The sequence below is a fragment of the Harpia harpyja genome, chromosome 15, assembly GCF_026419915.1.
Source record: "Harpia harpyja isolate bHarHar1 chromosome 15, bHarHar1 primary haplotype, whole genome shotgun sequence".
Lineage (NCBI taxonomy): Eukaryota > Metazoa > Chordata > Aves > Accipitriformes > Accipitridae > Harpia > Harpia harpyja.
In genome coordinates this window covers 8,365,729-8,382,252 of record NC_068954.1, presented here as the reverse complement: position 1 = coordinate 8,382,252, position 16,524 = coordinate 8,365,729, and the positions used below count along the sequence as shown (strand labels likewise).

Genomic DNA, 16,524 nt, shown 5'->3' with positions numbered 1-16,524 from the left:
ACAAAGCTAAGAATGCAAGAAATATCTGGAAAACAGCGTTAGCAGCATCTGTGCATTTTTACTGCACTGTCCCATGGCTTATTTTGGTTAAAATGCGTAATCATTCCCATGAATTTATTTTTGGACTTTACAAGAAAAATCAGATGTATGTCTTGGCCCTCTCCCCAAGGCCAATAGTTTGGTATCCGTGTGTGGGTTTGGCTGGCTCTCACCTAGAAGTCTCAAAGTAATGAGTGTTTCATCTCCTCCATCAACATATCTTTCTTCCCATGACTAGTTCTTAGTGTTTTTCCCACTAGTAAGCTTGAATTTTACTTTCCTTTGTGTCACCCATTTCTCCTCCATATATGCCATATGCTCCATTCAGAATGCCTTTTCCACCCCTCGATGTGTTCTCCCTGCACATACTGACTCTGCCTTCTACCCAGCAAAGTCAGTATTTTTGTGTTTGCCCTTCAGCAGATGTCCTCCCTGCCTCTGCTTCATCTGTGTGGCCGTGCTTTGTCCAACTCTCTTCAGTTCATCAACATTTTGCCCGTAAATTTGATGCTGAGACGACTGCCCCACGATGGCAAGTGGAGCCTTCTGCTTTGGTGTGGGTGATCCCCACCACACATACACAAAATGTGGTGTTTGCAAGTGAGGACACTCAGCTTCGGGGTTTCTGAGGAGGGTTTGGTCAAGGGTCATTGGGGAAACCATAGGGCCTGTGACCGGCTGTGTAGTTACGAGAAATCAGCTAGCCTGAGAGCACCATGCCAGAAGGACTGACATCCAAGACCCTGCTGTTAATTGCAATATCTGCACTTCGGCCTCATGAGCTATGTGAAGGATCAGAACACAGCCTCCCAGCTGCTGTGGGATGTTATCTTATCCATTACTATGCCATTCTTGAGCTTGTTTGCATAGTATTCAGGGAGGGGAAGAGGCACTTACTATTAAAAGCAGATTTAGTTTGTATTAACTAGTCTCCTTTCTCCAATCTGCTTCATCATGTGCATCAACACCCCCACCAGCCGCCAGTGCCTGCAGGGAGACCCTTCGGTTGGAGTTACATCTGGACTGCTGGCATGCCCGCATTTCTTTCTCCTGATAAAAATGTTTGACTAGTTTGGTTTTAATAACCTTTTTCCATATGAAGTGCTGCTGCCATTCATTGTAATGCCACTTCAGTCTCTGACTGAGTGCTTTACTGGAAGGCAACATAAGATCTTTAAGCAATCATGGAAGGGAAAGCAGAACTGTGCTACTTGACCATATAATATACCGAGAGATACGAGAGCCACGAAGCACATCACAGACAGCACACTGTCCTTACTAAGTGAGGAGCACACCAGTAGGTTAAATTATCAACCCCATGTGAAGCACACCTCTGGCTCAAGGATTGTCATTGAGTGCATACCCCTTCCTGCAATGACCTGTCACTAGAATAGAAATACTTGCATATTTTCCTATAGCAGCAGCAAAGGAGAGTGATGTTATGATGTTATCCACTTGGAAAGAAGAGTACCTTTTATCTATTATTTCTTTTACATTTATTCTGCCTTTTAATCTCAAGTGTGCTTGCTGTCCTGGACAAATCCCATTTAAGATTTTTCCAGCCTGAAATGGATTAGTCTATCTGACAGCGCCAACACTTGAATTTTGGAGGGGAAAGGAAGCTCCTTCTCTGTTTCCATGCTTCCTCTCCCCCCTCTTCCTTCCCTCTGGCAGACTTTTGAAATAACCAAAGTCCCCACTGTATCCCACAGTAAGCCTCTGATCCATAGAAGCTCATGTTCATGCCCAGTGTCATTGACGAAAAAGCCCAACCAGAACATGCTTTTGCAAAATTAGGCTCCCCAGCCATGCACCTTGCTCTATGAGCATGTTAAGGACTTAGAGCAGTGGCAGAAGTTGGAGTCTCCTGAGTGTTTGCATGAGGTTACCAAGCCCTGGAAAGGACAACAACAAGGGAAGAGTATGGGTAGCACCTGGGATGAAGTAAGGTCATCCACTGACCAGTGGTTGTCCACACCTAGGCAGCAGGAATGATGGCTTGAGTTTTCCAAGCTCCCTGTATCTGTGAACAACTTCTGCCTCCATGGTAACAAAAAACACACTGTTTTCTCTCTACCTGTCTCTGGAGGGGTGTCCCTCGTGTCTTTCTGCCATATCTTCATCAGGATCAGGAGACTGTTTGCTGTGAACGTCTCCCTTCCTGAAAGAAACAGCAGAGATTTCTCTGTTTCTCTATCTCAGGCTTACTTTATACCAATTTATGAAATAGTAGCTAAAGCCAAAAGCAGTAAAAAGACAACGGATAGGTGATGTATTGAAAAATTGATGAAAATCAAACACGATTGCCTCAAAAAAAGAAAGAAAAAGAATATCAGACTGTCTCCCTATTTGAAAAGAAAAAAAAAAAGACACTATAAAAATAACCAAGGGGTTTCCTTCTCTTTCTTTAACAAAAAAGGAATGTTAAGTCAGTGATTCAATCTCCTGAGAAGTTGCTGTTTCTGCCTTGAGGGAGCCCCAAATAATTTCCCTGTGAGATTTGGGAGCTGAGTTCTTTTTTTTTATGCGAGACCTTCATTCTCCCTCAAAACACTGCTAGTCGGAGAAAAAAAAATAGGAAGACGTGATAATTAAATATGGAAAATTTCTGATGAGTGTCTTAACTGGAAAAAATGTCACATATGCAAGTCTGATTTGGAAAGGGATGTGAGCCGAGTTGTTAGGACAGATAAGTCTGTCTGATGAATTATAGTGGCTTAGTGGCACCGAGAAGAAACTGAATACTCCTTGTTCTATTTTCTGGATGAATTAGTTTCTTCCCATCTGTTCCCAAGGATCAGTGACATTTTCCTAATACATCCGTGTTTTTCTGACATATGCCTGTAGATACTCAGCGTAATAGGAGCCCAACTTTAACCCGTAACATGTTTTGTCTCTTTTCACGCCGGGTGCTGCTCCCCCGTACGTCCCCCTGGGCATGCACCGACGCAGGGTGAGTGAACTGAGCCACACCGTCCCATGGCCATGCTGGAACAGAAGCAGACACCACAAACTCATTAGTTTCCTTCTAGTTTAACCAGTTCAAACCCCAGTTAAGGAAATTATCTCTCTTTTGGAGAAATTCATCAGCTTTTGCTTAACTCATGTCAAATTAAATCTCTTGTTAAATATTTAATGGAATAAGGTGGGTTGACAAGAACCTCAGGGTTACAATGCCAGCCCTGCAAGAGGTAAGCAAATGCCAAAGGTAAAGCTGCTGGGGCTACTTCAAGCCCGTCTCTGTGTTCCTAAAAGGACACAATCATAGTGTTAGAGATCTGGGAGGAACATATAGACCCCTTCAATGTTATGCAGAGATACAAGAGCACAGTAAAGATGATATCGCACCTCCTCTCCAGTGTGCTGCCCCCAACTCCCCGCACTTGGCAGGAGGGTTGCAGGGGCTGAAGCCGGCAGGACTGTGTCCAGGCTGATTCTCCAGCAGTGATGAAAGACGATCACCCTTTTCTGAGCATATAAAAATGCAGATTTTTTGGAGAGGCCTTAACATACAGCTCCCTATGGGTAATTTTTATAAAGGTGTCCCCTCATGCCAGGGTAGCCACCCAGGAAACGTCTGCTTCATGTCCTACAGGTCTTAGGTTCTTGCTTCTTAGAGAACTGGTTGTGAAGCTTATTTTAACTCAAATAAAGCAATGTATTTTCCCATCTTTTGTTCCCAGACACTGCCGATTGGTTTCACTGAAATGTTGATTAAAAAAACTGTATCTCATCAAGACAGACACCATCATGAGAAATTTCAGCCCAACTGGCTCATATTTAATAACGTGCATATGGCATGCTAGCAGCATACGGGACAAGTCAACTAATTAAATTATAATTATTTTATTCAATAATTTATGGTTAGTTCTACCAATATTTCTAATAATGCCACAGCTAACACAAGAATTTTAAAGCATCCTTGGAAACTCTGATTGAACTTGGCTTAGGATAAGTTCATTGCTAAAATACAGGACTGCTTGGAGGTACACACACATCTGAAAATAAAAATGCAGGTGAATTTACGAGACAGATGAAGGGGAAAAAAACTGGGTCTCAGAAAATCTTATGGATTATGTGGGTGACCTTCCCACAAGCAAAAGCAGAATACAAAAGAGAATCAACTATTGGATATTATTAAGCGGTTCTCTGCGCTGTGGGTTTCTTCTGTATTTAGCTGCTGCACAGGCATGGGAAGCATCTGAGTTAAAATTTGCAACAATTCAAAATTCTGAAACAACTTGACACCTTAATTTCATATGTAAGAGTGGAGCTTTCACGGTGACTCCCATTAGGCTTTGGGAGAGGATAATTGTACTTTAACAGTTTAGAGGGAGGTGCGTACTAGGGGATGAAGGACTGATGAACTTTAAAAGTGCCTTTGAGAAGTTGGAGAGAGGAGAACAAAACCAGGAAAGGTTTCCTCATTTTTCTTTCCCTAGCCTTGGAGGTTTAGAGAAACGTGACTTATCTATAAATAAGAGGAATGTATAAATAAAAAAACAGTCTCCAAACCTGAGCCTAAAACTGATCTCAGTGTTGCTTTCCATTGACAGATAACAAATATGCTCCTGCAGTCACTCTCAATGGGTTCATCTTTATTCTTGGAGGAGCTTATGCACGAGCAACCACCATCTATGACCCAGAGAAAGGCAATATTAAAGCAGGTCCCAACATGAACCACTCCAGGCAGTTCTGCAGGTGAGAAAAAACATTAAAACTGAATTACCGGTGCCTTAACATTTTCTGCTGATAAATAAGCTAATACAACCTAACAGTGAAGGGGAGAGGGGAAGGGAGGTGTGTACCACCTGGGGTATTTCTTCATCTCTTGTTTGTACGTGTTCAGAGATGCAGCATTTCCCAAAGTGCACATCCAGGACCCTACTATGGTTCATATGTCTTCTCACATTCAGGCGCGATGGATCATGGGGAGGGACGTGTGTGGGGCTCCTCCAGTGACTACAGGAATGCTGGTTTCCTCAGGCTGCCATGTGTAACCGAAGGATGATAAATACCCACTGTAGGAGAGACCACCATAATGTGGAACATGTTTTTGCTAACTAACTAAAAGATCCATGAAAAAAAAAAGAATACTGAGTAAGCACCACACACTGATAATTATTATTTATTACGTGCTTTTGATTGCTTTTTGGGCTCGCTTCCCTGATCCTGGTCACAGGTTTAACAAATTTCCCAAATCAGCTGACAAAAATAAGACTTGGCACCCATGGCAGGTACTGGCAGAACTTAAAGGTCTTTTTAAAAGTACTATGTAGCTGTTAAAGAAAGATGGACTTGTTTCAGGCTTTATACAGCACCAGCCCCTCGCAGAGCAGATCCCCATGGTGGGGACTGGCTGAGCTATCGGTTTCATGGGGAAAAGCCATCGCTGCTCCACGAATGCTGCCGCAGGCACTGGGTGAGGGTTTGTTATCGGTGGTCGATGCAGCAGCGTCTTGAGGCACTGGGCAAAACCAGGGTGGAGGGCTTGTGCCAGGCAAGTGCCCCGGCAAAAAAAACCACGGGGTGGGGTGGGAGGAGTAGCAGCGATGGGGCAGCAGCTGGACCTGCATCTCCCAAACATTCAGCCAACAGCTCTGCTCCTTGCCCCAGGGGTGTCCATAGCCCCCATCCTACGGCTGAAAAACACCTCCATGTTTTAAGTTGTTGCATTTAACCTTTTGCTTTGGTGCAGATGAGAAAATTCCTTTTTCAGAAAGCATGCTCAGTTTTTCTCTTTTTGCTAGTTCTTTTTCCTGGTTTTCTCCTTTTTTTCCCTTTCTTTTATTAATTTAAGGAGCGCCCTCTCTTGGCTGCTGAAGCCCATTGTGTTGGAAGTGAAGGGGGCCGAGCAGCCGGCTCCATCTGCAGAGCCCTAAGGTCAGGTCTTCCTTGGCCCTTGGCTCTAGCAGGATGAAGAGGAGCCTGCAGTGCTCAGGCAGCTGCTAATGGTATTTTTCTCCTGAAAAAACAGAAATACAGGGTACGACACAGCCCACGATTAGAGCCCTAACCAGTAAAATGAAACGCGAGGGAATTGTACATTTGATACATTCCTGTATCTTCCCATAGGGAGGGTTGAACTGGTCTTTGAACATCTCTGTTTTGTAAAACATAACAAAAAACCTGTTAATTAAGTATCATCTGGAATACAAAAGAAATTGCATGGATGATTTCAACCAGGGGCTGTTGGCTGAGCATCTCACCTGAAAACTTCCCAGGGTTTCTAATGTGAAGGGATGCTTTGCTCTGCACCATGCAGAAGGGAATCCAGTGGGAGACCTTGTGATGGCCCAAGGAAAGTGAACCAGGGACCTAAATATTAGCTGCTGCTGTAATAAACTGGCTTTGCTTAAGTACAATATAACACCCATCAGTAAAAAGAAACTTCAAACTTTTAAATTACATTTTTTTCTAAAGCCTAAAGCAATAGTGGACTAGAAACCTACATTTATAGTGGGACAGTCACCAAAAAAAGAATAGTTCAGTACATCCCAACTGGATGCCAGAAAGGCACAATTTCAAAAATTCCTAAATGTGCTGGGAAACGGTCAAGGAAAAATATTTCAGCCAACAGGACATGTAAAACCTATGACAAAAACTAAATAAATCAGCATGTATGGAAATAGGGAAAATGGGAGGTTAGCAGTAACAAATAGGTTAAAAACTGGCTGCTGCTACAGGAGGCTGAGGGAACCAATAAAGTACTAAGGGCTAATAGAAGTAAAAAGAAAGGCACTTTAAACCTTCTGGGATCAAATTTGTAATTTTAATCCATTACAAAACCATTGCTGATGAGGTAGCAAAGTGTAACACAGACCGATCGGATGGGTATTTCTCATCTGTATTTGGAAGGGAGCAAGAAGGTTTGGTTCCGTAATCTGCTGTGAGGGACCAAAAGAGGTCACTGTTGGCAGCAAGGAAAGATGTGAACTCAGAAATTAAGTTCTCAAATCAGGCAACCCGGCTGTCTTAGATGGAGGCATCTTTAGAGACTTTGCTGAGAAGCTGACTGAACCACTAATGTTGATTTTTAATAACTCTTACAGTTCAGGATGGATCAGGGCACTGCCAAAGTTTCCATATTTTGAAAAGGTAAAAGGGAGAATTTTAGTGCAGCAATTAATTTTCCAAAGTATCAACATCAGGCTAAGTGGTCTCATTTAGCCTCATGTTGGTCCGCTGCAAAATACCAGAGTGGTTAATTTGGGATTTCATCAACAAATAACTAGATGCTAATAATATAATGAACAGCAATCAATGTGCTTTCCTGGAAAATGGGTCTTGTTAAACCAACCTGTTGTCTTTTGCTTTTTGGGGGGGAAATTGGGTTCTTTCTTTGTTTTTTAATAAAACATGCCTGGCTGCTAAAGACAACTGTGATGCTATAATATACTGCGATTTCTCCAAGGTATTTGGCTGGTATTATATGGAATTAACAAGGCACACATTAGAGAGATTAAATCTGCTTCACTGACAGATCTCAAAATGTAGTTGTTAATGAGAAGATATCATTGAGCAAGGCCACCGGTAGCAAGCATTGATTCTTCTTCAATGCTATTTAATATATCTACCAACAATCCAGGTAATAGAAAATCTCCCCTGGTAAAGGCTGCAGGTGGCATAGCACTTGGTGGGTAAAAATATTACAGAAGGAGCTATTTTAGCCAGTTATCTGCATGTCACAGTTAGACGGTCTCAACCTAGCACCGGTATTTTAAATGCAGAGTAATACATGGAGGAAGCACAATCGCGTACTGTACCTGCATAGCAGCCCTGCTCCCCTTCGAAAGTCAGGCACTCAGAGGAGGACATAAAGGAGGCCACTCAGAGCTTTCATCGCAATGCAGTGGACAAAAGGTCAATGCAATATTGGATATATAATGTGAGCCCTAACACTGAAATGAAAACAAATTGAAACTGGGAAGAGAGAGTGCTGCTGCATGTGGCGTTGGCGAGATGAATGCAGGTCTTGGGTCCACGCATCAACATGTGGAATTATCAGCAGAATTTCAAAGGGAAGCTGCAAAAATGACCCCGGGTTGCAAATCAAATCTTTGACATAAAATTTAAAGAGTTTATCAAAGAAAGGCTGAGAGGTGACTTGATCACTGGGAGCAAGTGGAAAAGCTTTCAGTCTCGCAGACAAAGGCATAGCAGGTTACGAGGGCTAGAAAGTCAAGTTACACATCTCAGCCTTGAAGTGAGGCACTTTCCCAACAGCAAAGATAATTAAACAGTGAACCAGCAAGGGAGGGGGCGAACTCACCAACACTCGGTGTTTTTAGGAGGAGATTAGATATGTTTCCAAGAGAGATGCTGCCTGGGGAAAAGTCCATGGCCTGCGTATACACAAACTCAGATTAACTAAGCACAGAGATCCCTTCTGACCTTAGTCTATGAATCTATAAATTCCTCATTCCGCTCATTAGCATGGATCACAAAAAACATGGTTTAAAAGCAGCAACATAAACAACTTAAAAATTAACTGCATGCTATTGATCTCCTCTCACCAGGAATCACTCAATACTGAATTTGCTGGGAAAAATCTTGACCGCATCACTTTTATTTTTATCTGCCCTGCTTCTACATGTTAGTGACTAGGGAGCGTGATGGCTTTGAGCACAGGGAAAAGAAATGTGTGTGACATTCCTCGCGTATGAAAAATTAAAGGTCCATTCAAATGGTTTTAATATCAAGTTAAATTACTTCTAATGAAAATGAAAAATAAATGGTTCAGGTCTCCAGCTCACAATCAACAGAAGAGCAAATCGAGCATCATTTTCAGATGAAGCCCAGCCTGATGGAAGTCATTAAGAAATTCGTGTTGACCTAGAGTTAACCCTTTGAGGGATGGTGCCAAGTGGGCAAAGAGCTGTAATATGCCTGAAACGTTGTAAAATTCACTGAGGTCACGCACAGGTCTTGAATATCCTCTATGTGACATGTGAGGGTGAGGGAAATATTTGACATTTCCCAAACATCAGGAAAGTGTGTCCTGTTTGCCAAGTGGACCCCATCTCAGTTGGCAGATCCAAGTCTGTGGGATCTTTGGAGGCGGTGACAGCAGCCGACAAGGATGAAGAGCTGAGATGATCACACCTTGCTCTGATGGACACCTCCCTCCAGAAAGACTTGCAAAGACATCCCTCCCCTCCAGCACTGGCAAGTCCTGCCTTTGCAGGCAGGCGTTTTCCCTTCCTGCCATGCTCTTCAAGAGTCTACTTTTCCATGAGCAAAAAGAATACCAAATGCATTTCTGTGCATGATTAAAAATTCCATATTCTGCTTGCTTAGGATGCAGGCAGCGTGCAAACAGGAGTGTGCTACAGAGAGCCTCCACGAGCCGCAGCGTGGTGGTGCCAGCAATAATTCCAGAGCAGCTAATTTAGTACCAGCAATTCCCAACAGACACCAGAAAAGCATTTTCTTCCTCCTCCGACTGTTAACCAGTAAGATTTATTAGATGGTTCTGCCGAATGGAAATCTTTAATAAAACTTCGACTCGGACTGAACAGCACAAAACCAGGCTTGGTCTGTGGATATTTTCTTTTTTTTTTCCTTCTTTTTAAATAAACCCTTGTTCTTGAACAGCGAAGCATGGTGACTCCTGTGCTTAACTACTAGGCATTGCTAATGTACAGCACCAGCCGCAGACTCCCCCAGCTGATTCCTTTCCTCATTGCAAAGTTCATGGTAACTCCAGGCACTGGAAGGGGTTAGAGCACAGCTTGTTTGGGTGGATAGTCCCATGTGAAGCTATTACAAAGCACAGTTCCTTCTTCTCGAGCCCGCAGATGTAAAGGCTGGTCTGTTCAGCAAGGCAGCATTTGCAGCTGGAAGTGTTTGTGGTCAGGAAGAGAAAACTGAAATCTTCCAGCATATCTGGAAGGAGACGTGTGGCTGGGACTATGCTCCACAGACAGCAGATGAGAACTGCCACACCAGACTAATAGCAATAATTTCTGTAGCAGTTGATGACATGAAGGATTTCAGTGTGCATTAAAGCGTAACTGATACAGACAGAGCACTCGGGCCGTTACTGATGTGCGACAGACTTTGGAATAAAACATTGCTGGTTTTCAGCAACCAGTAACAATGCCGCATGATGGTTTTGGATCATTAGCAAGGGAAAGTGCTCATGGAGTAGGGGAGAATATAACTGGAGCTTGGCCAAAACACCCACACTAATAATCCCAGTCCAAAAAGTGTCATGATATCCTCCTAATTGACCATGACTAATCTGGACCCTCATTTATCCATCTTATTGTAAAGATGACACCTCTGGCAGCACAACACAGCCACCCGAGCTTGAGCCCTCTCACACATAACAACCTGGCTGCCAACCCGGCCGCAAACAACCACACAGGTTGTCAGCACCACTACCAAACTGGGGACAACGCTTTGGCACCCTGCGCACCGCCACCCACGGAGACAGCGGCAATGCCTTCCGCTTCGGTGCTGCAAACCACTGTGCAGGTTTCGCTAAAAGGTCCCCAGTTTAAGCAAAAGCTTAAGGGGCACTTGCAGTTCTGCCTAGCACCGCACAGAGCCGCTTCCCACAGTAGCTGGTACCCTGCCGGCTTCTCTTATCCTAGCGCTAACTCCAGCCAGTTGACGAGCATCATTCAGTTCCACCTCCAGTAAAGCCCTCCTGAAATCTTAGGGCAGGAAGGAAATCCATCCACTAATAATTGTGGGGATTTTTCTTCTTTTAAGCAGATTCTGTGTCTATCTAACTGATCATATTTAATAATGTTTATGGAACTGCTCCAAATAAATTTGTGTGTGTGCATGCATAGCCAGGAGTGAGGAGGGAGAGGAGCTTTGGTTGTAGCCTCAGAAGATACTAAGTTTCAGGGAGTCAAAACAACACACTAATTCAGCCATTTCAAATCTTTTACAACCCCAGACATTACAGGAAAGGGGTATTTTTTAACATTTCCTGATAAGGCTGATGTGATCTTTAGGATTAAGCAGGAAATTTTAAAATAATAATAATAAGCAAAACTAACAGACTGCTGGTAGTCCCACTGCTTGGTGCTATGTCTAGCCATCACAACCGGGAGAGGGAAGGGCTGGAGCAGGAGCTCCCAGGCACTCGGTTCTCAAACACTACAGAAAAGAGGCACTGACATCTTCCACTTTGAGTTGTTTCTAAATTACTGCCCACCAGGACACTTTCACTGTAAGATGCTTTTGAATGAAAAGTAGAGGGTCCATAACACTCTTGGTGGGAAGGAGGCCACAAAGCAAATGGCAGCTGAGCTGCCTGAGCAGGGCCCCAGCTGAAAGCACCACCAGCTCGTGGATGCCGAGCCCTGGTGCTCCATGCCTGAGCTGGAGCATGCTTAGTTTTGCTTACATGTGATTAAAAAAGTTAATTAAAAAGCAATGCAAAGCCAAATGTAGCAACAAAGGGAAAATCAGATCCTGGGCTGCATCTGCAGGGGTGTTACTAGCAGAGATAGAGATATGGTCATCCCACTCTACTCAACGCTTGTCAGGCTGCACCAGGAGTACTGTGTCCACTTATGGTCCCCACAATTCAAAAAAGACACAGACAGACTGGAGAGGGTCCAGAAGTGGGCCACGAAGATGATCAAAGGGGTGGAGAACCTGCATTATAAGGAAAAACTGAAGGAGCTTGGTCCCTTCTCCCTGGAAAAGAGAAGGCTTGGGGGGACCTCACACTGTATTCCAGCACTTAAAGGGCGACTACAAGGAGGACGGAGGCTCTAACTTCACAAGGAGCCACATGGAGAAGACAAGGGGCAACAGGTTCAAGTTGCATTGGGAGAGGTTTCATCTCAATATAAGAATTTTTTACGGTGAGAACAATCATCCACTGGAACAAGCTCCCCAGGGACATGCTCGAGTCCCCATCACTGGAGGTTTTCAAGATGCAACTGGACAGGGCACTAGATAATCTTATCTAGTGTCCCTCTCCCATGAAAGCTTGGACCAGATGATCTTTTGAGGTCCTTCCAACCTGGGCTATTCTATGTGTCTATGATTCAATGATTCGCCTTGTCCATCAAGTCCTTTAATGGCCAGCTGTCAGAGAGGGATCTTCTCTGCCACCTGTTTTCTCAGGCTGGGGAAGGACCGCGAGGAGGGTAGGCGAGAAGAGATTTAAAGGGTGTTTAGATTACACAAGCATTCCAACCATGGACAGCCAGGTCCCCACCAGCCCTTGGTGCACCTCAGCCTCAAGGGGATTTTCTTAGGATTGTGATTCATAGCTTCGTGGAGGTCAGCAGATGGACCAGACTAGTGGTGGCAGTGTTGGGGGATAGTCACAGCGTGATCCTCTGACACTGCTCATGGTTTGGGCAATGAAGGACGCCCTGGCACCTCCAGTGAATTGGCTGCAGGGCTATAGGTGAAGCCTGTCTAGTAAACGACAGTAATTACCTGTGGAGTAGAAAGCAGGGTCATTAGCCTGCCGGGTAATAATTTGCAAAATGTTGAAATGTGTTTTCCTGGAAGGAGTGGATGGAGTGACCTCCATTTTGATGCCAATTACGTTCACCCTGGGCGTGCTGCTGGAGAGATGGAGGTCCGGCTGCTCCTTAGCTGGGGAGGTCGCTGCCCCCGAAGCTGCTGGAGAGTTTGTGTCCTCCCAGTGAGGCTCTGTGGTGCGAAGCTTCATTCCTTCCCAGGCTCTGACAGCCTGTAATCATTTTATCTCTCAGGATTAATGGCACCAAGCAATAAACTCTCATCCTAATTATTGTAATTATTTCTTTCCTTGTACGTCAGCCTTGGTAATGATGTTTTTACAGCTGATGGGATGGAAGGGAGGGGAGAAAAGAAATATTGTCACAGTAATGAAGAAAGAGCAATGAGCATACTCCTTTCCACTCACTTTCCTCAGGGTTTTAGAGCCCACTTGAATTTCCTACTCCCTAATGTCCCAGAAATTAGCAGTGATTGTTCTAATACTGCAAAGTAGCAGCAATCTAGGACTAAATTCCTAATTGATCTTAAGTACCTACATGCCACTTTAGCCCCGGAGATGCCTGAATGTCTCCAAAGTCCCCTGTACCCACTGCGTACTTAAAACTGCCTATTTCTTGATAGCAGTAGCTCACCGGTTTTCTTAACCTCAGGCATGACTCACAAGCTAAGCGTTAGGCCAGTTTTAGCTATGGGAATTGCATATGGAGGGGACAGAAGCTACTCTAATCACTACTTAAAATTCATACAGTCTTTCACAGGGTGGAATTCAGCATCCATTTCTTCCCCAACGCATTAGCACCATGTTGGGAGGTTACAGGATTGAGCTGCTTGTCCCAGCTGCTGGGCAGGAATTTCCTTCAGTGCTGTAGCCCAGGTGCTGGAGAACGAGAGCAACATTTGCCCACCCGCTGTAACCTCTAATCCAGAGCATGGGCTGGGGAGGAACCCGGACCCAGATCATTTCAGGAGGGTGTGCTTAGCTACTCAGCGGCTCTACGGTGGCAGCAGCTCTGGCTTAGAGTAGCTGCTACTAAACATGACACAGAGGAGACTTTACTAGAAGAAATGTGGGCAGCTAAGATACTTCACAGGAATTTGTAAAGCACCCATGTCCCTGTTTAGAGACCTAACACTAGATGACCAAGGGGATACCTGGCACTTAAGGCCAGACTTCAGCTATGCAGCACACAGCCAGGTAGGAAGGGCTGGTGGTAGCTTGGCTCCTGTTCCCAGGGTCACCTAGAGCACAGATGGAAAGGTCTTCACACAGGGTCCTCCCCCTGTCCATCCCATCCTTCCCATCCAGATCAAAAGCTCCGTGCAGAGCAGTCGCATCGGGTAATGAGCAGGAAGTATTAGACAGGCCTCGTATGCAAGTGGCAGCAGCCATCAAGGTCCTCTCCTGTGCTGGTGTGAGGTGCTGTCATCTACACTAGTGTGTCTGCACCAGTAAATTAAAACTTGGCTGAGGCCATTCATGGGCACTGGACCTTGACCATCAACACTGATGGAACCGGCCCCAGGCTCCATGTTCCACACTAGTATTTCTTTTAATTGCCCATTATTGATAGTTCTGCAGCCAGATCTTTCTTGGGGATCTTTTTTCTTTGGAAGTTTGTTTGGTTTTTCCCACTTCACCCAGTTAAATTGCTAAATTAACCCATTTGTTTGGGGGTTTTTTTTTCTGTCAAGCTTTGTGTAGGGGTAATTTTTTAATGACTGATCAGCATTTCATTAGAGAACCAAGGCAGCAAAGCTGCTTTGTACCACAGTCCATCTCTGACATTGGCCCCTCTTCTGCCCAGCACATCCCAAACCATATCCCAATTCAAATAATCTTTCATCTCCTTCAGCTTCACTGTTAAGAAAAAAAAGTGAAACACAAACAGCAACCACTACCCCATGGCCTCATTTCTAAACTCTCATCCTGCTGGTTTCTGCAGCCCCTCCACCACATCAGGACTGTTTCACCATGGGGTAGGACCATCCTTCTCCCCTCCTCATGCTGTATTTTTGCAAGCTGCAATTCCCAGCCTGTCTTGCTTTTAAATAGTAACTTGTTCCAATACAGAGACGGGCTTCCCACCCCACAACAAATACCTTAAGTCCTAAACCGTGGCTTAATTTGCACGGTTGTCTGATTTACTGGGTCTGCTGGTCCTGCCATCTCTGCTCCCTCCTGGCCAGAGGGACCTCAGCCCTGGCAGGAGTCCCTGCTGGGCAGTGCCTCTCCACCACCAGCTCCAGCTCCTTTGGAGGTGGGCTCGTTCTCTTTCAGAGCCGTCTTTCAGGATGACACTTGCTTTACTCAAGTCCTCGTTCTTCCCTGTTTCTCCCTGACGTTTCAAAAATAATTACCAGTGGTTCAGTAAGTTCATTAGCGAACTCCCTTAGGACCCTGGGCTATGTATCATCCAGCCCTGCTGATTTGTGGATAGGCTCTAATCAAGTGTTTCAAGTCTCTCTCTCTCCTTCCTCCTCCTTTCAGATTAACAGTTATTTTGACAAGATTCTCATTATTTCCTATTTCCTGGCAGTACCCAGGGACTAGGCTTATTTAAGTCCTCACTGTTGTCATTGTGGGTTTATTTTTAACCTCAGGCTCCGCTTTTCCGGCAAGGACATCAGAGTTTTGTGTTCTTCAGAAACATGTGGCTTTGTCGGTGCCATTTTAGTCTCAGTTCACCCTGGGTCTTCCAGTGCTCTCTGTCTTTTGCCTTTATCACTTTTTATCCTCCTTCTTCCCGCTGCTCCAAAATTAGCCAGAAGAAATGACTTTGCTTTTACCAAGCCTGCAGGGTTGCTGCCCTTCTCCACCTTCTTTGATCTAGGCCACCTTCTTGGCTGTAATTAATTTTTCGTCTTCCCCTCCCTCTTTTTCTCGCTGCTGTCCTCTGGTGTGTACATACTCTCCAAGTCTCCATTTTCCTTCCCAACACAACTATCCACCAGATCCTCTTGGAAGGGACCCCAACCACCAGAAAGCCACCACCAACCCCATCCAGCTTAACATCATCTTCAAATGTTGGGGGCCAAACTCAGGCTTCCCAGCAGATGAAAAGCAGAGCCTCCCCCACTTTTGGGTTCCCCCCACGCACTGGGAAGGCAGCATGGAGAACACAGCAGCCCTGCATAGGCTTTTCCCAGCCAGCTGCCTGCTACCTCTGTCATCCTTCTGCCCTTTCCAAATACCCACCCAGGAGCCCAGCCCCTCGTTGTCTGTCTTCATTAGCCCAAAGCAAGTGTCATGCCCTACGCATGATTGCTGGAGAGGCCAAGGCATTAAGTGGAAGGAGGAGGAGGAAGAGATGAGGCCAAAGGGCAATTTTTCTTTCAAATACCTTCCACACCTAGGTACCTTCCCTCCTATCAAGAGCCTATGGACCACAGGATTAGCCCAGCCTCATTATCCTTGATTTGCAAGAGATGTCTGAAGTCAAACACTTCCATTTTAAAAAAGCAGTAAGGTTTTTTGTCTTCTTTAGATGCCAACATATAGCTCCTCTGGCAATCCCTCAGCTGCACATCCCCAACCATCAGATTTGTGTGCCCCGGGTTGGCTTCCCACTTGACACCCCCGCTCCTGGGTGTGCAAGGAGGACAAGTCAGCAGGACCTCCGGGCTCCCGCGCCAGAGCGTGACCATGGAAGGGGCTGAAGGAACAGAGCATTTTTCAGAGGTTTTTTCCCCACTTTGCAGCATTCATTGATAATTAGAGGAGTAACTTGAAGCAAGGGTTTATTCCAACCGAGGCGGCAGGGACTCTGAATTGCTTGGATTGCTTTCACATGTGCATGGTGTTACAGGGACACATCATCCTGCTACATTTGCTGCCGATCCCAGTTGTGGGCTGGAGAAACATCTTACTTGGACTAATTTCCGTTGTTTAAATTAGAGACAACATTTACCTACCTGGCAGAAACATAAAGAGGATTAATTTGGGGGAGAGAGAGGGAAAAGAAATGCCCACACACACTTTATATAGATAAAAGATGCATTCGTCGTTTACCCCTTGTT

The 16,524-nt window shown here is 45.0% G+C and overlaps 1 protein-coding gene across 4 annotated transcripts in view; it reads left to right on the top strand.

The window, feature by feature from the left end:
* KLHL29 (kelch like family member 29) overlaps positions 1 to 16,524 on the top strand; it is a 408,889-nt gene that overhangs the window by 389,934 nt on the left and 2,431 nt on the right. For 3 of the 4 annotated variants that reach the window (XM_052809692.1, XM_052809687.1, XM_052809689.1), the window contains one exon: positions 4,596 to 4,740. The exons of the other annotated variant lie outside the window; for it this stretch is intronic. In XM_052809692.1, coding sequence (XP_052665652.1) covers positions 4,596 to 4,740 — 145 coding nt within the window. The remainder of the gene's footprint in view (positions 1 to 4,595; positions 4,741 to 16,524) is intronic. 4 annotated transcript variants of the gene reach the window in all.